The sequence below is a fragment of the Ovis canadensis genome, chromosome 19 (genome assembly GCF_042477335.2).
Source record: "Ovis canadensis isolate MfBH-ARS-UI-01 breed Bighorn chromosome 19, ARS-UI_OviCan_v2, whole genome shotgun sequence".
Lineage (NCBI taxonomy): Eukaryota > Metazoa > Chordata > Mammalia > Artiodactyla > Bovidae > Ovis > Ovis canadensis.
This window is the reverse complement of record NC_091263.1, coordinates 71130018-71151843: the sequence shown is the minus strand read 5'-3', so window position 1 is coordinate 71151843 and position 21826 is coordinate 71130018. Positions and strand designations below refer to the sequence as shown.

Sequence of the window (21826 nt, the reverse complement as noted above, 5' to 3'; positions counted from 1 at the left end):
AGAAAGTTCCAGAAAAACATCTATTTCTGCTTTATTGACTATGCCAAAGCCTTTGACTGTGTGGATGACAATAAACTCTGGAAAATTCTGAAAGAGATGGGAATACCAGACCACCTGACCTGCCTCTTAAGAAATCTGTATGCAGGTCAGGAAGCAATAGTTAGAACTGGACATGGAACAACAGGCTGGTTCCAAATAGGGAAAGGAGTACGTCAAGGCTGTATATTGTCACCCTGCTTATTTAACTTCTGTGCAAAGTACATCATGAGAAATGCTGGGCTGGAAGAAGCACAAGCTGGAATCAAGATTGCCGGGAGAAATACCAACAACCTCAGATATGCAGATGACACCACCCTTATGGCAGAAAGTGAAGAGGAACTAAAAAGCCTCGATGAAAGTGAAAGAGGAGAGTGAAAAAGTTGGCTTAAAGCTCAACATTCAGAAAACTAAGATCATGGCATCTGGTCCCGTCGCTTCATGGCAAATAGATGGGGAAACAGTGTCAGACTATTTGAGGGGCTCCAAAAACACTGCAGATGGTGATTGCAGCCATGAAATTAAAAGACACTTACTCCTTGGAAGGAAAGTTAGGACCAACCTTGACAGTGTATTAAAATGCAGAGACATCACTTTGCCAACAGAAGTCTGTCGAGTCAAGGCTATGGTTTTTCCAGTAGTCATGTATGGATGTGAGAGTTGAACTGTAAAGAAAGCTGAGTGCCAAAGAATTGATGCTTTTGAACTGTGGTGTTGGAGAAGACTCTTGAGAGTCCCTTGGACTGCAAGGAGATCCAACCAGTCCATCTTAAAGGAGATCAGTCCTGAGTGTTCATTGGAAGGAATGATGTTGAAGCTCAAGCTCCAATACTTTGGCCGCCTGATGCGAAGAGCTGACTCATTTGAAAAGACCCTGATGCTGGGAAAGATTGAGGGCAGGAGGAGAAGGGGACAACAGAGGATGAGATGGCTGGATGGCATCACTGACTCGATGGAGATGGGTTTGGGTAAACTCTAGGATTTGGTGATGGACAGGGAGGCCTGGCCTGCTGCAGTCCATGGGGTCGCAAAGAGTCGGACACGACTGAGCGACTGAACTGACCGGCTAACTGAACACCTTATGTCTTCTCTCACCACCCTGTTGTTATCTGAAGGGCGAGGAGTCAGTGTTAGGGAGGTCGGGTGATAAATCCGCGCTCACGCAGCTCCTGTGCGGAACCGAATTCAAACCCAGGGCCCCGTGAGCTCCCGGCTTGTGTTCGCCTCCATCCCACTCCCGGCAGGATAGGAGGGACAGTTCACCCTGTACCCGGACTACAAGCAGTGAACGTGCGGTGTCCTCTGTTAGTAGTTCTGAGCTCCCTGTCCGGCTGCTGGAGGCTCAGGCGGCCTTGGAGAGGGGCCAGCGGGAGCCCACGGCAGCTGCCTGCATGCAGGCTAAGCTGCTGAGGCGTTAGCCTGTGAAAGTGGCTTTGTCCTGTAGAATTAGGGGGTCCGTCTGACCCCAGGGTTGAGTACTTTAAACGCTGTGTCTGTAGTCAGTGTATGTGCTGTGCTTGCGTTCGCCTGCTGCGTCAGCGATCACCAGAGGGCAGATCTTCGATTTGGAACGCCCGGTCACATTCCTGAGCGAGACGGCCATGCTTGTGAGTTGCGAGGGGGTGGAGGGGGCCCACGTTTCTTGCACACACACTTGGGTTTGTATTTCTGTTTTGTGCAACACGGAGTTTGTTTTTCCATGTCTCCTTAGGAACTTATGCTGTGCTATTTGATTAAACCCTCCGCCATGACCGACAAGGACATGGAGTCACCTGAATGTATGAAACAAATTAAAGTTCAAGTAAGTGAACTCGGAGCCAAGTTCACGTCACCTGGAAGGCTCTGCCCGTTGTGTTGTGTTTGTCCTCTGGAAGGTGTGGGCCCCAGACAGGACAGGATCAGCGCCTCTCCTCCGCCCTCCAAGACCCTTCCCCACTGAACCCAGCCTCACTTACCCTCAATCCCATGGCCCCGCGGCCTCGATGCCCTCTGGTTTCTGTCCCCAGCGCTCGGCCAGAACCACCTGCACTGCCAGCCTGGGGCCCATCCTGGCCTCTCCTGGTGCTCAGTTCCCGAGACAAGGGTCGCTGACAGCCTGCTGCCCCCTTGAACTTCCGGTCTGGCCCGGGGCCTGGGCCAGGCTCAGGCTCCCCCATCTTCCTGGAGGGTGTTTCTCTGCCGGGACTGCCAGTCCACCCTCCAGTCGCCCAGTCTTGGTTAATACTTCTGTTCCTCCTTGTTCCCACGCCCCACGCCCTGCTGTAGGCCTGCAGAGTCCGTCTCCAGAGCCTCATCCTGCTGTTTTTCCTTAGTGTCCACGGGGTTAGATTTTCAGTAAATCCCACTCCAGAACCTGGAGTCCCTTCTCTGTGCTGCCCCAGACACACCAGAGCCGTCACGGACCCGGTTCTGTGTCAGACGTTGAGTTCACGCCAGCACTCCCTGTTCTTGAAACGTGCCGCCAGACAACCACCGCTGCGGCCAGGGGAGCTCTTAGAATCCCGGGCTTCTGCCCGTAGGTGCTGTTTCCACGCTGGGGTTGCCACATTCGCGTTCCTCCCATGATTAGTTGCAAGGCACAGGAGCAGGTGCCATCCCTGTACAGACAGGCAGCTGTGAAACATCCCTGTGATGCCGCATGTCTAGCGTGTTCGTGTATTTCTGCTTCCAAAATTCAGCCGCCTTTGTGTTTGCATTGGTTCCAGGAGGTGATTCTCAGCCGTTGGGTCTCTTCACGGGAGAGGAGCGACCAGGACGAACTTTAACAATTCAGCCTCAGGTTTCTGGTCTCTCCAGCAGATACCACTGAGCTTCCTGCATAAACCAAATTCAGGCGAGGTAAAAAGGCCTTTCATGGTAATCGCCCCTTAATGTAAAAGTGGTAAAGGGCATGGTGCTTCCAGCACCAGAAAGTGTTAGTATTTTAAAAGTTAAAATTCATGGAGGAAATCAGCCCTGTGCAGGGACCACAGGTTCTGTCCTTGGATTGCTCACTCACCGACCCCCAGCCTCTCGCCCTGGCGCCTCAGCGGTTCTGGGAGCCGGACTCTCCAGCAGCAGGGAACTTCTGTTAGTCTCTGATTTTACCTGAAACGGTGGTTTCACTGCAGGCGATTCAGCCCTGTGCACCTGCCTCTTGAAACCCACGTCTAGTCTGTCCTGGAGGAGGGTGCTCTGTCCACAGGTCTCAGCTCTCCAGGAACTTCAGCCAGTTACCCCAACACAGAAAACTCCATGTACTGTCTCCCAAAGACTGCTGTGTCATAAGAAGCATTTTAAGCCAAGGTACCTCAGTTACCTCAATCATTTCTCAGTGACCTCATCGGCGGGCGTGTTGTGTAGAGCACACAGCAGTATGGTACGGGCTAGATGAGGGTTGTATACTGCTTCACCGAACTTATTACGAAATAAAAATATGTGGTGAGAAAAATGAATCAAGGTGTTTGGTGAGTGCGATTAATATTTCATGAAACACGCTAGACGAAGTAAGTAAAATTACTTTGCTAAAAAAAAGCAAAGGAAAACAGAATTGTGTGGATGACAATGAAGAGTGTTACCCGAGGGCCAGGAGTGAGTCGGGTGAGTGAGCAGTGTCTGAGATTCAGTGCCCAGATCCATGTCCCTGGTGGGCAGGCTTCTCCTTGGCACTGACTATCCCAGAAGCAGACAGTTAGGAACCATCTTTGGAAGCCGTGTGATGGGAAAACCAAGGCAGGCCTGTTTGCTTCCTGCCCACCTTGGTGTCGGAGCTCCTGGCGACTGAAGTTCTGCTTGAGGCTGTGTGTGCCGCGTGCTGCTTCTCTCCTCCTCCCGATCCTGCTCTCGCAGCCAGGTGGTTAAGTCTGCGTCTTCAGATTTGGCATCCAGATGGTGGAGCTCTGTTTACCCCCTCCCCACTTCAGACCAGTAACGCCCAGTGTGAAAGCACTCTTTGCTCTTCATTAGTAACAGGACAAGTTGGTCAGCACTTTTATCATTCACCTTGCTTACTCCAGGCTCCCTTGGACAAAGGCTTGGCTTTGAATCATCACTTTCTTGAAACCTTGACAAGTCAGCAAAAAAAGTTTCCAGAGCTGTCTCCTTCCTGTTTGATTTATCCTTCGTGAGGCTGCGTCTTTCCAAGCCTAATCAGGGGATCGAATGCCTTAATGGTAGACACTCTTGCCATCGTGAATCCTTCACCAGAGGGTCATCACCCTCTCAGCCCTCCAGATACTGTGTCATCAGTTAATAGCCTTGAAGATTGTGGTGACTCCTTGGAATAAAGGCTCCAGAAAAGGTGTAGGAAAGCATGAAGACCACAGTTATGACTTGTAACTGAAAGCTCCGGAAGGGTGCCTACAAGGCTTGAGGGAAAGATTCTGCCCCATCGTGTATGGTTTGAATACCGGGTAGCCAGCCGTGCACTCTGAGCATCAGAGGATGATACACCAGCCGAGGTTAGAGACAGCCCTGGAGGAGATCCACCAGCCGAGGTTCGAGACGGCTCTGGAGGAGACACACCAGCCAAGGTTAGAGACAGTCCTGAAGGAGATACACCAGCAGAGGTTAGAGACGGCCCTGGAGGAGATCCACCAGATGAGGTTAGAGACAGCTCTGGAGTAGACCCACCAGCCGAGGTTAGAGACAGCTCTGGAGTAGACTCACCAGCAGAGGTTAGAGACAGCCCTGGAGTAGACCCACCAGCCGAGGTTCGAGACAGCTCTGGAGTAGACTCACCAGCAGAGGTTAGAGACAACCCTGGAGGAGATCCACCAGACGAGGTTCGAGACGGCTCTGCAGGAGATACACCAGCCAAGGTTAGAGACGGCCCTGGAGGAGATACGCCAGCAGAGGTTAGAGACGGCCCTGGAGGAGATATACCAGCTGAGGCTAGAGCTGGTCCTGGAGGAGATACACCAGCCGAGGTTAGATACAGCTCTGGAGGAGATACACCAGCTGTTAGATATAGCTCTGGAGTAGATACACCAGCCGAGGTTTTGGTTTACATCACCCTCGAAGTCTCCAGCTGAAAGCAGGATCAGCTTATCTGTGGAAGCGTTAGACCTAACACCTCTTTCTTACCTTCTGAAATGTACAACATGGCATTTGTTTGGAGTAGGAAATGGCAACCCACTCCAGCATTCTTGCCTGGAGAATCCCATAGAGGAGTCTGGCAGGCTACAGTCTATGGGGTCTCAAAGAGTTGGACACAACTGAGCATACATATGCTGTGACATTTGTTTTCAGAAAAAAAAAAGTTGAGTTTCGTCAAGATAGGCAGTTGGCCCAGTGGTGCAGCCCCTCCAGCAGTTTCTGGGGTTTGCTGCTGCAGCCTGCCCACCCCTGCTTCAAAGCATCAGACTCACGTGGTTCTTAAATCTCGCAGGCCTTCCAGGCCAGCTTAAAAACCAAAGTCTGTCACCAGATCCTCACTCCCCATCGCTTGTCTAACTCTTCCCTCTGTGCCAGCACGGGCTCAGTGGCATCACGCTGACTGGTTTGCATCCAGCTCGACCACTTACTGACTGTGAGGCCCTAACTTTGGTTTCTTCATATGTTAGGAGGGATTAGTGTTAGCAGCGTACACCACACAGCGGAACAGACTGTTCAGCCATAAAGAGGAATGAATACTGACCCACGCTCCAACACAGACGGACCTCGGAACATTATGCCAAGTGAGAAGCCAACACAAAAGGTCCCGTACTGTGTGACTGCGGTCATGTACGCAAGCAGATACGTCCATCCAGAACTCAGATTGGTGTGGTCACCAGAGTCTACGGCGAGGGGGGGATGGGGAGAAACTGGTTAGTGGGTACGGACTCGCCTTTCGGGGCAATGGAATGTTCTAGAACCAGATAGAGCTGCTGGTTGTACGACTTTGTGCATGTACTAAATGCCATTAAATTGTTCCGAGTTTTTATATCTTTGTATTTTACATAAAAATAAAGTTAAATATCATTAACATGGTGCGAATCTCACCTCAATAAGACAAAGTAAAAATAATGATACAGTGTTACTGGGAATTCCCTGGCAGTTCGGTGGTTAGGACTTGGTGCTTTCACTATTGTGGGCCCAGGTTCAGTCCCTGGTTGGGGAACTAAGATCCTGCAAAAGCCGTACACCATGGCCAAAAATAATAATGACGTCACTGACCCCAGCAGGTTGATCCGTGCAAGGTTCTTCAGCTCAGAGCCTGGCCCGTGACACCCTTCAGCACTTTGCAGGTGTGACATTTCATTTGGGGGGGGGGTCGCTGCATCCTTAGAGCCACAGTGCACCCCATCCGTGACGGCTGTTATTAATACTTGTTGATGGTGATTACCATAGGCTGATCCTTTTAGCTGCAGTTCTAGAAGCTGACCTTTTCTCATCTCAGCTCCAGACTGAGGGGAAATGACGGCTTCTTTGCCTTCCCTGTCCTAGAGTTCCCTCATAGAGAGATCCAGTTCTCTTAAAAAAATACACACAAAGCTATTTATATGTAACACTCTGCTCCCACTCATATTGTTTTAATATATAATATTAAACCAGTGTGAGTAGGACACCACTTTAGGCAGGTTGGCCAGGCTCAACCTGGTTAGGTTTCCCAGAGTTTCTGAGCCTAGTATGCAGATCTGAAAGTTCACTGTTACTTATTGATAAACTTTTTTTTCAATCTTCATTTATTTCTACCTTTTTTGTTAAAGTATTTTCATTTTCTCTTAAAAAAAAAAAAAAGCTCTTGAATGTGGGTTTTCATTTTCTCCTGTGGGAAAAGTACATAGGCTAAAAAGAAATTAAATGTTTCTCCTCTCCATCCGCCACCTCCCATTTATAATATGTATTGGATTTTCCTGGTTGTAAGAGTAATCCAGCACATTGTGGAGGCTTTGGAAAAACACCTTCATGTGGGTGCATTTAGTCCTGAGAATCAGCGACTCTCAGGCACAGTCTGGCATTGCTGGAAACAGGGGCCTGGCTGTCGTCATCCCAGGAGCGCTGAGGGGGACAGACGAGCGCCCAGGGCCACACTGACCGCTGTGCTGCCCAGAAAGAGTGCACTTCGGGGCCCCTGGGGGACCGCTGGCACTCATTCAGGAGCAGAGTAGGCGCCAGCAGTGACTCTCCTGCAGTTCATGTTTGGCCAGTAAGATCACGGAGACGACAGGTTCTCCGTCCACAGTTCTACACAACTGAGCTGCACTGCCGTCTACTGGTGCTGTTCTGAAGCTTCACTTTTACTGGGGTACAGCCTGTACACTGCGGTTCTGTGAGCAGGGGATTTGTGGCCTGTGTGCCTCAGCTGGTAAAGAATCCGCCTCCAATACGGGAGACCTGGGTTCAATCCCTGGGTTGGGAAGATCCCCTGGAGAAGGGAACCGGCTACCCACTCCAGTATTCTGGGCGGGAGAAACCCATGAACTGTATAATCCATGGGGTCGCAAAGAGTCAGACACGACTGAGCAGCTTTCACTTTCGAGTGAAAGAAAAAATACAAAGTTGATTGCTGCCAGTCACCTCCAGGGTGCAGAGCAGCCCTGAAACTTAGGAAGTGGAGGTCTTGAAAGCTTTGTTTGAAAATCAGGGTCCCATGGCACTGAGAGAAAGAAGCATGAAATTAGGGTTTCTAATATTTACTGATGCTTATATAATTGTTTCACAGTATGTTTCTTCTGTTCATATTTGAATGCCAGTGAAAGCAGAATCCTCATCTTCTCGTTTATCTTCCCTCACGATGGCAAATCGCTGACCCAGTTTCCTGGGTCACCCTGTGTACTGCCGGTCACTTTCTGGTAGCTGGATGCTGGAGGTGACCGCACGGGCTTTGCTATCAAGCCTGGTCTGAACCCTGGTTTTGCCACTGACTGCGTTTGGGGAAGTCAGTTTCCCCTCTCATCTGTACAGTTGGCATGCTATAAACACCAGTCTCATAGGATAGTCTTCGGGATTGAAAGGGAAGAGTAGAAAGTGTGTGCTCTGCCGCGGAGTCGCACAGGAACGCTCATCACATGCCGCTGTTATGATTACTAATAGTAACAGTTGAGTGAAGAACTGGGCCTGGGAGCGGAATCCTGAGACAGCGTGAACAGAAAGGGGGAAGGTGGGCATGCCCTCCAAGCTCAGTGTTCCTCTCCTCGTCACCTGCTGAGGTCTTTATGGTCCCTTGAACGCACAGAATAGCAGGCACAGTTGTTTAAGGCGGCCTCATTCTCTGGGTAGCAAGTTTTGTGTTTACAGAACAAAACGTAACAAACGTGGGTCTGCCTGCGTGTTCTTCCACTGGAGTTGCCAGGGCTGGAGCGCTGACCAGTACCTCTCTAGAAGCAAGCTTTAGGATCTAAATACCTTTGTTGTTCATACACTAAGTCTTGTCCAGCTCTTTGTGACCCCGTGGACTGCAGCACACCAGGCTCCTCTGTCCTCCACTGTCTCCTAGAGTTTGCCCAAATTCGTGCCCATTGGGTCGGTGATGCTATCTAAACATCTCATCCTCTGCTGCCCCTCTCCTTTTGCCTTCAGCCTTTCCCAGCATCAGAGTATTTTCCAGTGAGTCAGGACTTTGCATCAAGTGGCCATAGTATTGGAGCTTCAGCACCACTCCTTCCAATGAATATTCAGGACTGATCTCCTTTAGGATGGACTGGTTGGATCTGCTTGCAGTCCAAGGGACTCTCAAGAGTCTTCTCCAACACCACAGTTCAAAAGCATTGATTCTTCGGTGCTCACCTTTCTTTATAGTCCAACTCTCACATCCATACATGACCACTGGAAAAACCATAGCTTTGACTATGGTCCAAAGATGGACCTTTGTCGGCAAATAATGTCTCTACTTTTTCATATGCTGTCTAGGTTTGTTATAGCTTTTCTTCCAGAGAGCAAGCACCTTTGAGTTTCATGGCTGCAGGCACAGTCCGTGGTGGCTTTAAAAGCCCAAGAAAATAAAATCTGCTGCTGCTCCCACTTTTCCCCCTTCTGTTTGCCATGAAGTGATGGGACCAGATGCCATGATCCTAGTTTTTTAAATATTGAGTTTCAAGTCAGCTTTTCCACTCCGTTCTTTTACCTTCATCAAGAGGCTTCTTAAGTTCCTCTTCACTTTCTGCCATTAGAGTGGTATCATCTGCTTATCTGAGGTTGTTGATATTTCTCCTGACAATCTTGATTCCAACTTGTGATTCATCCAGCCCAGTATTTCACACGATGTGCTCTGCATATAAATTAAATAAGCAGGATGACAATAGGCAACCTTGACGTACTCCTTTCCCAATTTTGAACCAGTCCATTGTTTCATGTCTGGTTCTAACCATTGCTTCTTGACCTGCATACAGATTTCTCAGGAGGCAGGTAAAGTGTTCCCATCTTTGTTGTCATCCACAGTCAAAGACTTTAACGTAGTTAATGAACCACAAGTGTATATATTTTTTAAATTTCCTTGCTTTCTCCATGATCCAGTGAATGTTGATGATTTGACTTCTGGTTCCTCTTCCTTTTCTAAATCCAGCTTGTACATCTGGAAGTTCTCAGTTCACATGCTGCTGAAGCCTAACTTGAAGGATTTTGAGCGTTACTTTGCTAGCACGTGACATTGTACGGTAATTGGGACATTCTTTGGCATTGCCCCTCTTTGGTATTGGAATGAAAAGTGACTTTTCCAGTCCTCTGGCCTCTGCTGACTTTTCCAAATTTGCTGGCATATTCAGTGTAGTGCTTTAATATGTTTGAAAGTGAAAGTCACTCAGTCATGTCTGACTCCTTGCGACCCGATGGACTATACAGTCCATGGAATTCTCTAGGCCAGAATACTGGAGTGGGTAGCCTTTCCCTTCTCCAGGGGATTGTCCCAACCCAGGGATCAAACCCAAGTCTCCCGCACTGCAGGCAGATTCAGGGAGCTATCAGGGAAACCCCAGATATGTTTATTACTAAGTAATTATTGGTACTTTGCAGATGGGTTTGGGTTTTGGAACTCGTACATCATTTGGTGCCCACACTGGGGAATAAGATTAGCTGAATAGTTTATCAGGTTGGTCAGAAACAAAGAGTTCTGGAAGCATTCTCCAAAGACGAACTCTGAGATGTTTTGCTCACTGGCTCAAGTCTAATCATTTGGGTATAAAAATCCTAATGTGCTTGTTAAGAATCATTATGGTTACCCATCCCAGTTGTCCCCTTCCTCCTGAAGGTGTTAGAGAAAGAAGACAGACTTCCATTGTGTCTGAATTCCACACTTTCAGTAGGCAGAGGAGGTGTGTTGCTCTGATAACCCCAACACCCCCCAGCTCCTCACATCAGGCCAGGAGATGAGAGGAAAACGGACTGACTGAGAAATTCCCAATCCCGTTTGTGGGCATAGACACGCAAAGTCTGGTTCAGGAGACTGCCCGATTCTCAGCTCAGATTCTGAGACCTTCTTTCTTTTTTTTTTCCCCCTACTATTGATTATTAAAAAGCTGTGTGTGGTAAGTCTCCTCAGTCACGTCCGACTCTGCAACGCTATGGACTGTTACCATGTGCTGTTTCTGTAAAAACAGCAATGTGAAGGCACTCATTACTAAATAAAACTGTAAAGATCTGAGGCACCATCCTATCAATCCCCACTTTCTGGATTCACATTGAAAGGTGACTTTGTTCAGCGCCAGTTACTCTACAGGAAGAGTTTTCACCGCTCTGTGGATAAAAGATACATGCCGCCACTTCATGCTTAACATGGACCCTGAACTACTAGGGAAGGCATTTTGGTGGTAGCATTTCAGTTCAGTCGCTCAGTCGTGTTCAACTCTCTGCAACCCCATGAACTGCAGCACGCCAGGCCTCCCTGTCCATCACCAGCTCCCAGAGTTTACCCAGACTCGTGTCCATTGAGCTGGTGATGCAATCCAGCCATCTCATCCTCTGTCCCCTCTTCTACAACTTGAAAACCCAGGGCCTTTTTTATTCATATCATAAATTCTTTCACTGCAGGAGGCTGAAACAGGCAGAAAGGAAAGCTGTAACTTTTTTTATTAACCACGGTTTAAGGCATGTGGAAACCTAGCATCTGTTCCAGGCAGGAACCCCCAGACACCCCTTCCTGTCCCATTTGCTCTCAAGCACCGCACGCTCAGCACAAGCCACTTCCCGGGCGTGGGCCCGTCTGGGGACTAGGGGGGTCGGTGACATAGAAGCCTCGCTCTTCTATCGCGCGGTAGAGCGTGATGTACTTGGAAGCCTTCCTCGTCCTCGGGACCACGAACTTCTCCGTGAACTCGTCTCGGTCCAGCTGCTCCTCACCCTCTGTGGCCAGGACGCAGTTAATGAACGCGAGGGCGTAGCTGTAGCAGTTGTGGTGGTCCTCTTCATACCTTACAAGGGCGAGGGCGTCGAGAAGACAAGGGTTAGCCCTGAGCTGCCCAAAGCCTTCCGTCGTCTTAATCCCTCTGCGAGCTGGGCCCCCACGTGAGCCGGGCCCCTGGATGGCAAAGCATCCAGAGTGCGGTTCTGAGGGACACTTGGCATCTGGGTGCATTTCTGCTTGCAGTGCAGAAACGACTCACCGAAATGTCCAGAGTGGTGACTTAGGTTACAGCTAAGCGCCAATTGGGGGAACTCAGTTTCCCTGAAGACCTGTCTTCTAGAAGTGGAACTCCGTGTCTTATGATATCCCACCATGTTTAAGGGCTTCCCAGGTGCCTCAGTGGTAAACAATTCGCCTGCCAGTGCAGGAAACGCTGGTTCGATCCCTGGGTCATGAAGATCCCCTGGAGAAGGAAATGGCAAAGTCCGCTCCAGTATTCTTGCCTAGGAAATCCCATGGATAGAAGAGCCTGGAGGGCTACAGTCTGTGGGGTTGCAAAGAGTCGACTTAGCAACTAAACAACAGTGTCTAAACTTATTTCAAGGAAAGCGTCAGAACAATTCAAGTCTACAAGCGTTACTGTATACCTCTTCTACAGTGACAAGGGGTCATGGAATCGAGAAGTTAATTTCAAAATAGCTGAAGCTCAACACGCGGGGAGCTTTAGATAGGTTTACATTTTGAACATCATGTAAATTTTTTTTTAAGGGAACATAAGACTATGGGTTTTGCTGTATGTATTATTAAATGTCTTGTGTGTGTTCAGTTGCTCAGTTGTGTCTGATTCTTTGCAACCCCTATGGACTGTAGCCTGCTAAGGTCCTCTGTTCATGGAATTTTCCAGGCAAGAATACCAGAATGGGTTGCCATTTCCTCCTCCAGGGGATCTTCCCGAACCAGGGATTGAACCCGCATCTCCTGCGTCTGCTGCATTGGCAGGTGGGTTCTTTACCACTGAGCCACTGGGGAGGCCTGTTAAACGTCAAGTATCTAAAAATACCTAATCAAATAAGTAAAATAACTTCAGTACTAAGCTCTGGTCCTTTTCAAAGCTCGTAGAGTGCTGTGGTTCTAATGTGTAAAGGAGTGCTGGCTCACCTCTGCAGAAAACCCCAGTCATTCAACCCCTGCTTCATTCTGTTACAGATGCACCTGTCCGGGTACTGGCTCAACGTGAAAGCCGGGGCAGCTCAGAGTCCTCGGGGAGCTGGGATCACACCTGGCGGTGAGGGAGGGCCCTGTCCTACCTGTGAGGCAGCCAGGCCCCCGTGGCGGAGAAGTCCTCCAGGTACTTGTCCCACTGATCCAGCAGTCCAAACAGGCCTGGCCGCAGGAGTGGGACGCTCACACTCTGCTCCCAGCCCACCTTGTCTCGCTGGACACCATGTACCGTGTAGTTATACACGACTCCTGCGGCCAAAACCACAGTCACGCAGAGGCATCAGGGGAAACGCCCCCCCCCCCCCAGTACCATCAGGGTGACTGCACCCAACAGAAAACCAGGTTGCTGGCACGCCCCTCCTCCGGGGACCATCTACCTCCCCTGCTCTCCGCACCCGAGGTCGCCCCAGAGAAACGAGACAGTAAGACGGCCTGAGATTGTCATCTCCAGTGATTCTTGTGGAAGCTCTGTTTACAAAGGGGTCTGTCTGGTTTCCTTAAGTGAGCAGCAGGCTTCTCTTGACAAAGACCGGTGCACCTTGGCACGCTCACACCAGTCACTGCGTTCAAAACCCAGTCCTCGCTGTCTGTTCAGTGTCAGCATTCTCTGATCTTTTTTGAAGCAGACCTTTGCAGGCCCCACCATGTGTTCAGCTGCTGTGCCCCCTCCCCACCAGTTTATCGCTGAGGTCCCTGCCTGGCCCCTGAAGTGGGAGCACCCAGTGGCAGTGGGCTGAGTATGGCTTTGAGAGCAGAGGGTCTGCTCCTAACGCAAGAGGAGGGCTTGGACAGCTTGATCTCTGGATGTCTGTTTCTTCTTGTCTTAAAAATCTAACAGAAAGGCTCACAGGTTGGTGCTGGTTTGAATGTTTGGAGACACTCCTTTGAGAGCATTCAGATACTGAGGGTTGTTTGTGATATTGTTGCAATACTTTTTGTCTAGAGATACTGCTCTCTCCTAACTGGGTATCGTGGGAACTTCTTGAGCTGTGAGAATGCACTTACCACTCGTGTTGGTTATTCCCACGTGAAGATCAGACCTTCCGTCGTACTCCCTGAAAGACACAAGTGCGTTCCGGTTGTCTCACGTGCACACGTTTGGCAGCTGGAGTTGGTATTTAAAGTGGGCACCCAGAGAGATGTTATGGGGAGGGAGGTGGGAGGGGGGTTCATGTTTGGGAACGCATGTAAGAATTAAAGATATTAAAATTTTAAAAATAAAAAACTAAAAAAATAAATAAATAAAAAATAAAGTGGGCAGAGAGTGATGGCCCCCCCCCTCTTGGCTGGTACCGGAACTCGGCTCCAGCGGCCAGCTGAGTGGAAACACCAGGAAAGCCACTGCCCCGTGACCCCGCTGGATTTTCCTGGCCCCCAGTCCTGAAGTGAGTGTGCTGGAGGGCCCGCTCTGCTGGAGCAAGAAGCCACCTGACGCCTGGCTTCGCAGCAGAGGGGTCCACCTGGCAGGCAGCTGTCGAGGAAGCTCCCTGTTTCTTGTTCCTCCTTCCTCGTGTGTTGAGGGGAGCCAGTTCCTCAACACACGGGTGAAAGGGTCGTGAGTGCAGCTCAGTGGGCGTCTACCTCTGAAACAACCACCTGTTTCCTGAAGCCTGTGACCATACTCGCTTTTCCTGAAGTGATTCTTCACCCCACCCTCACATTAGATGTACAGCTCCAGGTGATTCAAGCTCCATACAGGATCCCAGATCATTACTCACCTTGAGATTTTCCCACCTTTAACATGGAAATAGCATAAGCCTCTTAGCAAGCTGGTTGTTAGGGTAAAATGCCTACTGAGTGCCACCACGCAGAGGTGTCCCATGAACCAGGTCACTTTTAAATGACAGCTCTTTCGTCAGATCACAGGTCTGGATGTCTGGTTCCTTGTTAAAGCAAGAAGTCCTGGGCTTTAAAATGGCCCAAGGACACGGAGGTGGCGCTAATGGTAGAGAACCCAGCTGCCAATGCAGGTTAGACGTAAGAGACACGGGTTCGATCCCTGGGTGGCGAAGATCCTCTGGAGAAGGAAATGGTAACCCACTCCAGTACTCTTGCCTGGGAAATCCTGCGAACGGGAGCCTGGTGGGCTACAGTCCATGGGATTGCCCAGAGTTGGACACGATTGAAGCAACTTAGCATGCACGGAAGGACACAGACGACTGCTCCATCTTCTTCAGAGGAACTCTCCCCCCGCCAAACCCCAACACCCAGAGTTGTCCTGTTGCAGCCACTGTGAGTTTTCTGCGATCCTGCGAGTTCAGAGGTTGAGAATGAAGCTGGGAAAGGCAGGCAGTCTTGAGCGGCTGGTCACAGCGCTGGCCCTGGACGCGCGCTCCCCGTGTCTGCAGCCCCCGTTTCCCACCTGAATCCCAGGGGTCCATCCCACTCCCGCCCTCCTCCCTTTCCTTCAGCCGCTTCAGTCACATAACAGGTGTCAACTGCAGGCCGGTCGTTTGTAGCGAAGGGCCAGGTACCCAGTGGGAAATAAGATGAGGTCCCTGCCTCACCGAGTTCACTTGCTTCCAGAGAGGACATTTTTAGTTTAGCAAGTTTTTGATAGCCTGGAAGGTGTTAGAGAACCATGTGAGAGGGGCAGGGGGCCAGGCCACCCCTATGCCATATGACACTTTTGTACAAATTAAGAAAAGGTGACCCTTCTTCTTGCAGATGCAGTTCTGCCCAGGGTGAGTGGGACTCCGGCCGAGTTTCAGTGTACAAGAGGCCAGGTGCCTTTGTGCAGTCCACAACCTGCGCAACCGTTATGTGGCCGCCCTGCGGGAGCCTCATCTGGTTAGACCAGAGCCTTGGCGATTCGTCGAGTCCCTGCTGGTTCTCTTTGCTGAAGTAGATGAAGTTGTCTCAAGGTGGGTTGTGGGAGCCGGTTCTGAGAGTTTAGTAATAGGACGAGAGGGAAGGAAATAATCTGGAACTTGGTATTCAAGGGTCTGGTGGGCAGGGGGCTGCTACTTGGGTTCTGCAGTTCCTGGCCTGAGTGCCTGAGGGGATAGGAAGATGCCTCAGCACACGGCCGGTTTCAGCACCACCACCTCCTTCCTGCTGTTGCCAAGGGAAGCCAGGCCTGTCACTATCACTAGCACGTCATAGAAGAAATGACTGCTTTCCAGGGGCCAGCCTGAAAGCCTGTCCCCGGCTGGGTCATTTCTGGAGAGCAGGGCTGCAGCTGTTCACTGTTTGAGCGTCATGGTTCTGGTTAAGGTGGAAAGGAAGGTTCTAACAGTCGACTTCCAAGCTGAGTATGAAAGAATAGGATGGGAAGGAGCAGTTTGGTTCAACACCATGCCTGCCAGCTTGATAGGCCTTATTGCTGACCCACACAACTGTGCAAGGTCGATGGGTCCTCATTTAACAGATGAGGGTCCCAGAGCTCGTCTGAAGCAGAGCAGAAACCGGGGGCTTCTTGGCATCAAAGCCTGCACACTCCTCTCTGCACCCCGCAGCCTCCCCAAGGAAGGGTCGGGGTACAGTCTGTTCTGCCTCTAATGTTGATCCGTGCCTCCTCCACACGTCAGTTCATTTCATCCCCACAGGAACAGGAAGGGGGTTGATTAAGGGTGCTGGTGAGCAAAGAAGCACTCAGGTCCCATTTTCTAGTCCCAAAGCAGCATGAGGGATTCGGGCGAGGGCATGTTTCAGGAGGCAGGACCGTCCGGGCATTGGACGGCGATGGAGTGCGGGACACGCTTCCCAGAGCTCACTCAGCACCTGTGTCCTCTTGAACCCTGGCTTGCAGTAGCGCCAGTTTCAGTTCCATCTGTCAACTCAAGACTCGGAGAAGCCACCATCCTTTCTTCTGATTTCTAAAATGTTTCTGAAAGTCCGGTGGCATCTCCAGTTGAAGCAGACCAGCTTGTCTCAGTTTAATGCACCTCCCTGGAAAATGGTCTGTAAGTGGCCATTCTTCAGGCTCTGTGCTGAGTACCTGCTTGTCACAAATGTTACAAACTAACTCGAAGTAAAGGTATTGTTTTGATGAGATTAGCTGCTGAGTCATTTTCCCAGTGAGTCTCTTCATATGAAATCTATGAGTTAAAAAAAAAAAAAAAAACCTCCAGTCTATTGATTCCTCTCTCTTAAAATTGTATAAGCAGCTTTGACCTTTGTATATTCTTGCACTTACCCCAGAAAAGTATATGGTGTTGAGTCGCTCAGTCATGTCTGACTCTGCAACCCCATGGACTGTAGCCTGCCAGGCTCCTCTGTCCGTGGGATTTCCCAGGCAAGAATACTGGAGTGGGTTGACATTTCCTCCTCCAGGAGATCTTCCCCACCCAGGGATTGAACCCATGTTTTGTTCACCTCCTGCATCGACACATGGATTCTTTACTACTGAGCCACCAGGGAAGCCCCGGGAACGTATGCACCCTTCTACTCTTGTGAAACACAGAGGCCTATGTCTTAGCGTTTAACTCCAAAGCACTGAATAGATGATCCACCGGATCTCACGCCGTAGAGTGCATGTTAGAAAAAGAAAGATGAGGCGACCGAAACAGCGAAGGGAAACCTGGCAGAGTCCAGCGCAGCACGCCCCGCAGCGTACCTGAGAAACGTGCCTCGAGTCGGCCTGAGGAGGAAGGAGCACTTTTCTCGATGGCCGTCGGTAAACGGCTCAGAGATGCTGACGGGCGCTTCCTCCAGCCTCCTGGAGCCCACATCCTGCCCGCAGAGGGGGCAGCGCCTTGGCAGCCCGAAGCTGTATATGCACTTCTGACAGTGGTTGAACTTGATGATAAGCTTCCCGGCCTCTGGCCACTGCATGGCTGCCCTGCCCCGGGCCGGCAGGGGCGAGCTCCCCGGACTTCCTTTTCCTCGTTAACTCAGCCAGTCAATGGCCTGCTTCCAAGTAACCTGAGAGCTGTGATGTCATTCTGCGGGGCGGCTTCAGGCCAAGCCAGCTAGAGTTAACCTGTAACCAGGCCTCCCCTGTGTCTTAAAGAGCTAGTTTCATCCGTGCTCACAGCACGTCTCTCTAGCCATGGTACGTTTTCCCCCAGTCGACATCCAGCTCCTCTTTATCCTCCAAAGCCCTACTCTTCTGTGAAATCTTCCTCAGCTTCCCCCAGCATCCCCTTGCATTGGCAGTGCTGTGATTGCTTCTCAGTGGACATCAGTTTGAGCAAACTACAGGAGATAGTGAAGGACAGGGAAGCCCGGTATGCTGACGTTCGTGGGGTCCGCAAAGAGTCGGATACGACTGAGCAACTGAACAATATTTGTTTCTACTAGAGCTGTCAATGTCCGTGAGCTTCTTGGAGTTAGAGATCCACTTTTACTTTTGGTTTTCTAGAATAGGTTGTTGTCTCATTTGGGTCTTGAATAAATACATGGGATCCTTCCTTTCAAGGATTCCCCAGTGGCTCAGCGGTAAAGAATCTGCCTGCAATGCAGGAGATGAGGGCTCAGTCCCTGGGTCAGGAAGATCCTTTGGAGAAAGAAATGGCAACCCACTCCAGTATTTTTGTCTGAGAAATCCCATGGACAGAGGAGCCTGATGGGCTACAGTCTAAGGGATCGCGAAAGAATCTGACATGACTTAAGCAACTCAACAAATCTCTTAACTATTAGGGCTTCCCTGTGGCTCAGCTGGTGAAGAATCTGCCTGCAATGCGAGAGACCCCGGTTCAATTCCTGGGTTGGAAAGATCCCTGGAAAAGGGAACGGCTACCCACTCCAGTATTGTGGCCTGGAGAATTTAATGGACTGTATAGTCCATGGGGTTGCAAAGAGTCGGACATGACTGAGAGACTTGCACTTACTCTGTTATTTTTCTTGTGATATTTTGTATTGTAGACGGAATCTTGCTCATTAAAACACTGACAGCACAGGAACAGGAGTAGTGGTCACCCGAGGTGGTGAATACTGCCCGGGACAGGGCGTGAAGGGGCCCTGGGGCCCGGGGTGGAGCTGATTCACTGTCTAGGTGTTGACAGTCAGTCCCTCAGTCGTGTCCCACTCTTTGCGAACTCCCATGGACTGTTGCCCACCAGTCTCCTCTGTCCACGGGTTTCTCCAGGCAAGAACACTAGAGTGGGTTGCCATGCCCTCCTGCAGGGGATCGTCCCCACCCAGGGATCGAACCCAGGTCTCCCCCATTGCAGGCGGATCCTTTACCGTATGAGCCACCAAGGAAGGTGTTGATTACCCGAGAGCATTCAGTTTGTAAAATTTCATCAAGCTATACATTTTACTCTATGCAGTTTGTTACTCTTCAGTTTCAAAAGCTTTAAGCAACTGCACAAAAACATGGAAAACAAGACAATGTCCATTGTCTCTCATAAGTTTTGCACCCACCGTATTATATTCCCAGGAGAAAACTAAAAGGTAAGACAAGTGAATATTTCCACGTGCTTTTGTTTCAAACCCCGATGTTGTTATAACTTATACTGTTTTTTCTTATTTTTATTATAGTTGATTTATAATATTGTCTTAGTTTCACGTAGAAAGCAAAATGGGTCAGTTATACACATATTAATACATATGTCCACTCTTTTTTTTTTTAGATTCTTTCCCTATATAGGCTATCACAGAGTATTGAGTAGAATTCCCTGTATAGTGATACAGCAGGTTCTTGTTAATTATCTGTATACTGTTTTGAAATTCACGTTTTTCTCTCATCTTGGAAACGTCTTCACAGTATCAGGTGTGTGAGTCCAACTCAGCATATCAGATATGTGCAGAGGATCCCAAAGTTTGATTGTGACACACTTCACTTAGACAGCCCCCTGCTGATGAATGTGGTTTCAGAGAAGAAGGAAGACCCCCCCAGAGAAGGTATCGAGGCAAGTAAAAGTGCTTCAGAGAAGCGCTTCCTCATTGCATTCAGATAAATTACAGCATGCTGAAATGCAGGAAAGCACACATTCAGTGTAATAATATGGAATATTCAGCAGACTCACAGAAATAAAAAAGGCCTTAGAAATCATTCCAACCAACCTTCTCCTGTTACAGCGAAGGCAGACAGGTTACAGCTGGACACCTAGCTCAGGGGACAGGGATCTGAGGTTGTTCATTATTAATAGAAACCACCGCTGTTGTTCACTGAGAATATTCTCATCTTCACGACACTAATACCAAGAGGTATTTTTAGCCCCGTGAAAAGAAACAGGGGACCTATGCCTTAATAAACATTTTTTAATACACTAGCATTCTTTTTTTTTTCCTTAATCATTTCTCGATCTTTTCAGTGAACAGAGCAGGGTAAAACACCACAGGGTAAGAAACTCACAGACAAAACAAAGACTAAACGCTATTTCCAGTTCAAGCTCAGGACTAGTGTTTTTACTCAACCTTTCCTGTACTGCGTGTTATCTCTTTTCCTCCATGCTGAAAATCTCACTCGACACAATCTCAAGAGTAACAGTAGTAAATACTACCGCCTCTCTTCACGACGAGAGGTTTTGCTTTTATTTTTGCAGTGGTCTCCCCATCTCTCTCTCGTGTCCTTACATGGTCGGTCCTGTGTCGTCACTGTCGGAGCATCTGCCCTTGTAAACAATCGTCTCTGGCCTCTGACCCTTGCTGAGGCTTAGTCTTAAGCACAGACTTCGCTTCATGCACGCTGTTCATCTTTCCGTCAGTCTCTAGCAATTATAAGATTGTCTGAAGTTCATTCTAGAAAAGATTCCATAGGAAGAGCTCATAGGAAGAATGTTGTGAGTTCTTGGATAATTCATCCCTGTTCTTCATACTTGAAGGTCGATTTTTCTGGATATAAAATCCTTGGCTCACATTTTCTTTAATATCTCATTCCATTTTCTCCTGGTATAAGGCACTGCTGTCAAAAGTCTGATGACAAAGTAACTTATTTTCTTTCTCATATAAGTTGTGTGGTTTTCTACCAGTATGCCCACAGGATATTTTTTTTCTTTTGAAGATCAATAGATTTACTATGATATGTCATGAGGTTATCTTTTTGGATTGACTTATTCAGGCTTGTCTTGGAGGAGGAAATGGCGACCTACTCTAGTATTCTTGCCTGGAGAATCCCATAGACAGAGGAGCCTGGCAGGCCATAGTCCATGGGCTTGCAAAGAGTTGGACATGACTGAGCACAGTTCAGGCTTGTGGTGTGTTCTTTGTATTTTTTTTTTTAACTTACAAAACTACTTTTTAAAAGCTATAATCCACTTAAACTGTTATAAAATATTGGCGATATTCCCATATTGTGCAGTATATTCTTGTAGCTTTTTTATTCTGAAAAAGTCTGTTGTATTTTTGGCTGTGCTGGGTCTTCATTGCTTTGACGGCCTTCTCTAGTTGCAGCGAGCAGGGGCTGCTCTGTTGCACGGGCTTCTGAATGCGGTGGCTTCTCTTGTTGCAGAGCATACGCTCTAGGCATGTGGTTAGTTGCGACCTGCAGACTCGAAAGCATGGACTCAGTAGTTGAGGCACGCAGGCTTAGCAGCTCTGCAGCTGGTGCGGTCTTCTTGGACCAGGGATCAAACCCATGTCCCCTGCCTTGGCAGGTGGAGTCTTACCCACCAAGCCACCAGGGAAGTCCTTCTTAAAGCTTATTTTATACCTAACAGTTTGTTGGTCCTAATCCCCTGCCCTTGTATCGCGCCTGCTCCACGTCCCTCTCCCCACTGGTTCCTTCTCTGTATCTGAGTCTGCTTCTTTTCTGTTATATTTTGTGCTGCGTCCTTTGACTATGGAGCTTTGTATCTTATTTCAGGAAAGGTTTCATAAATTATAATTTGAGGATTTGTTCTGTTTCCTCGGTTTTGGTTTTCTTTATGAAGCTCTCTTCTCTATATATTGGATCCCTTTGTCTTCAATACCCCTTTCTTTTAAAAAATTCACATAAAATTTTACATGTAAAATGCATCCACTTCAAGCGTACAATTCCATGGTTTTTACCTGATCTAAGTTTAGAACATTTTGTACCACCTCTCTCAAAAAAAGCTCTGCCTGTTAGCAGCCACTCCCCATCCCCTGTTCCCACCAGCCCCTGGGGACCACTACCTTTTTTCTCTAGGCATTTGTCTGTTCTGGACATTTCATATAAATGGAATCATTTGATATGTGGTCTTCGGCATCTAGTTTCTTTCCTTAGCATAATGTTTTCAAAGTTCATCCATGTTGTAGCGTGTATTGGTTGTTCATCCCTTCTAATGGCTGAATGATATTCCATTGTACAGATGTACCTCATTTTAAATATCATTTCATCAGTTGATGGGCATTTTGGTTGTTTGTTTCCACTTCGGGGTTATATGAATGATCCTGCTATAAATGAGTTTCATATTACTGTAAGTAATATGTTACTTATGTAAATAAGTTTTTGTGTGAGCATATGTTATCAATTCTCTGGATTCC

General features: G+C 48.8%; 2 protein-coding genes across 17 annotated transcripts in view; one reads left to right on the top strand and one right to left on the bottom strand.

Moving 5' to 3' along the window:
• The window catches only part of TSEN2 (tRNA splicing endonuclease subunit 2), a 55832-nt gene extending 42086 nt beyond the window's left edge, over window positions 1-13746 (top strand). For 9 of the 16 annotated variants that reach the window (XM_069560988.1, XM_069560986.1, XM_069560991.1 and 6 more), the window contains 2 exons: window positions 1748-1837; window positions 2742-3470. In XM_069560988.1, coding sequence (XP_069417089.1) covers window positions 1748-1837; window positions 2742-2801 — 150 coding nt within the window. In that variant the 3' untranslated portion in view covers window positions 2802-3470. Of the gene's footprint in view, window positions 1-1747; window positions 1838-2741; window positions 3471-4031; window positions 5981-12176; window positions 12272-12478 lie in introns of those variants that run through there. The other 7 variants (XR_011250736.1, XR_011250738.1, XR_011250733.1 and 4 more) reach the window with 5 other exon arrangements.
• On the bottom strand, window positions 10981-17373 carry MKRN2OS (MKRN2 opposite strand). Its single transcript, XM_069560996.1, has 4 exons — window positions 17052-17373; window positions 13499-13548; window positions 12580-12742; window positions 10981-11339 (listed from the first exon to the last, which is right to left on the bottom strand). The coding sequence occupies exons 1-4, from the start codon at window positions 17267-17269 to the stop codon at window positions 11099-11101; spliced, it is 672 nt and encodes a 223-aa protein (XP_069417097.1). The 5' UTR covers window positions 17270-17373; the 3' UTR covers window positions 10981-11098.
• Window positions 17374-21826: the final 4453 nt, after the last annotated feature.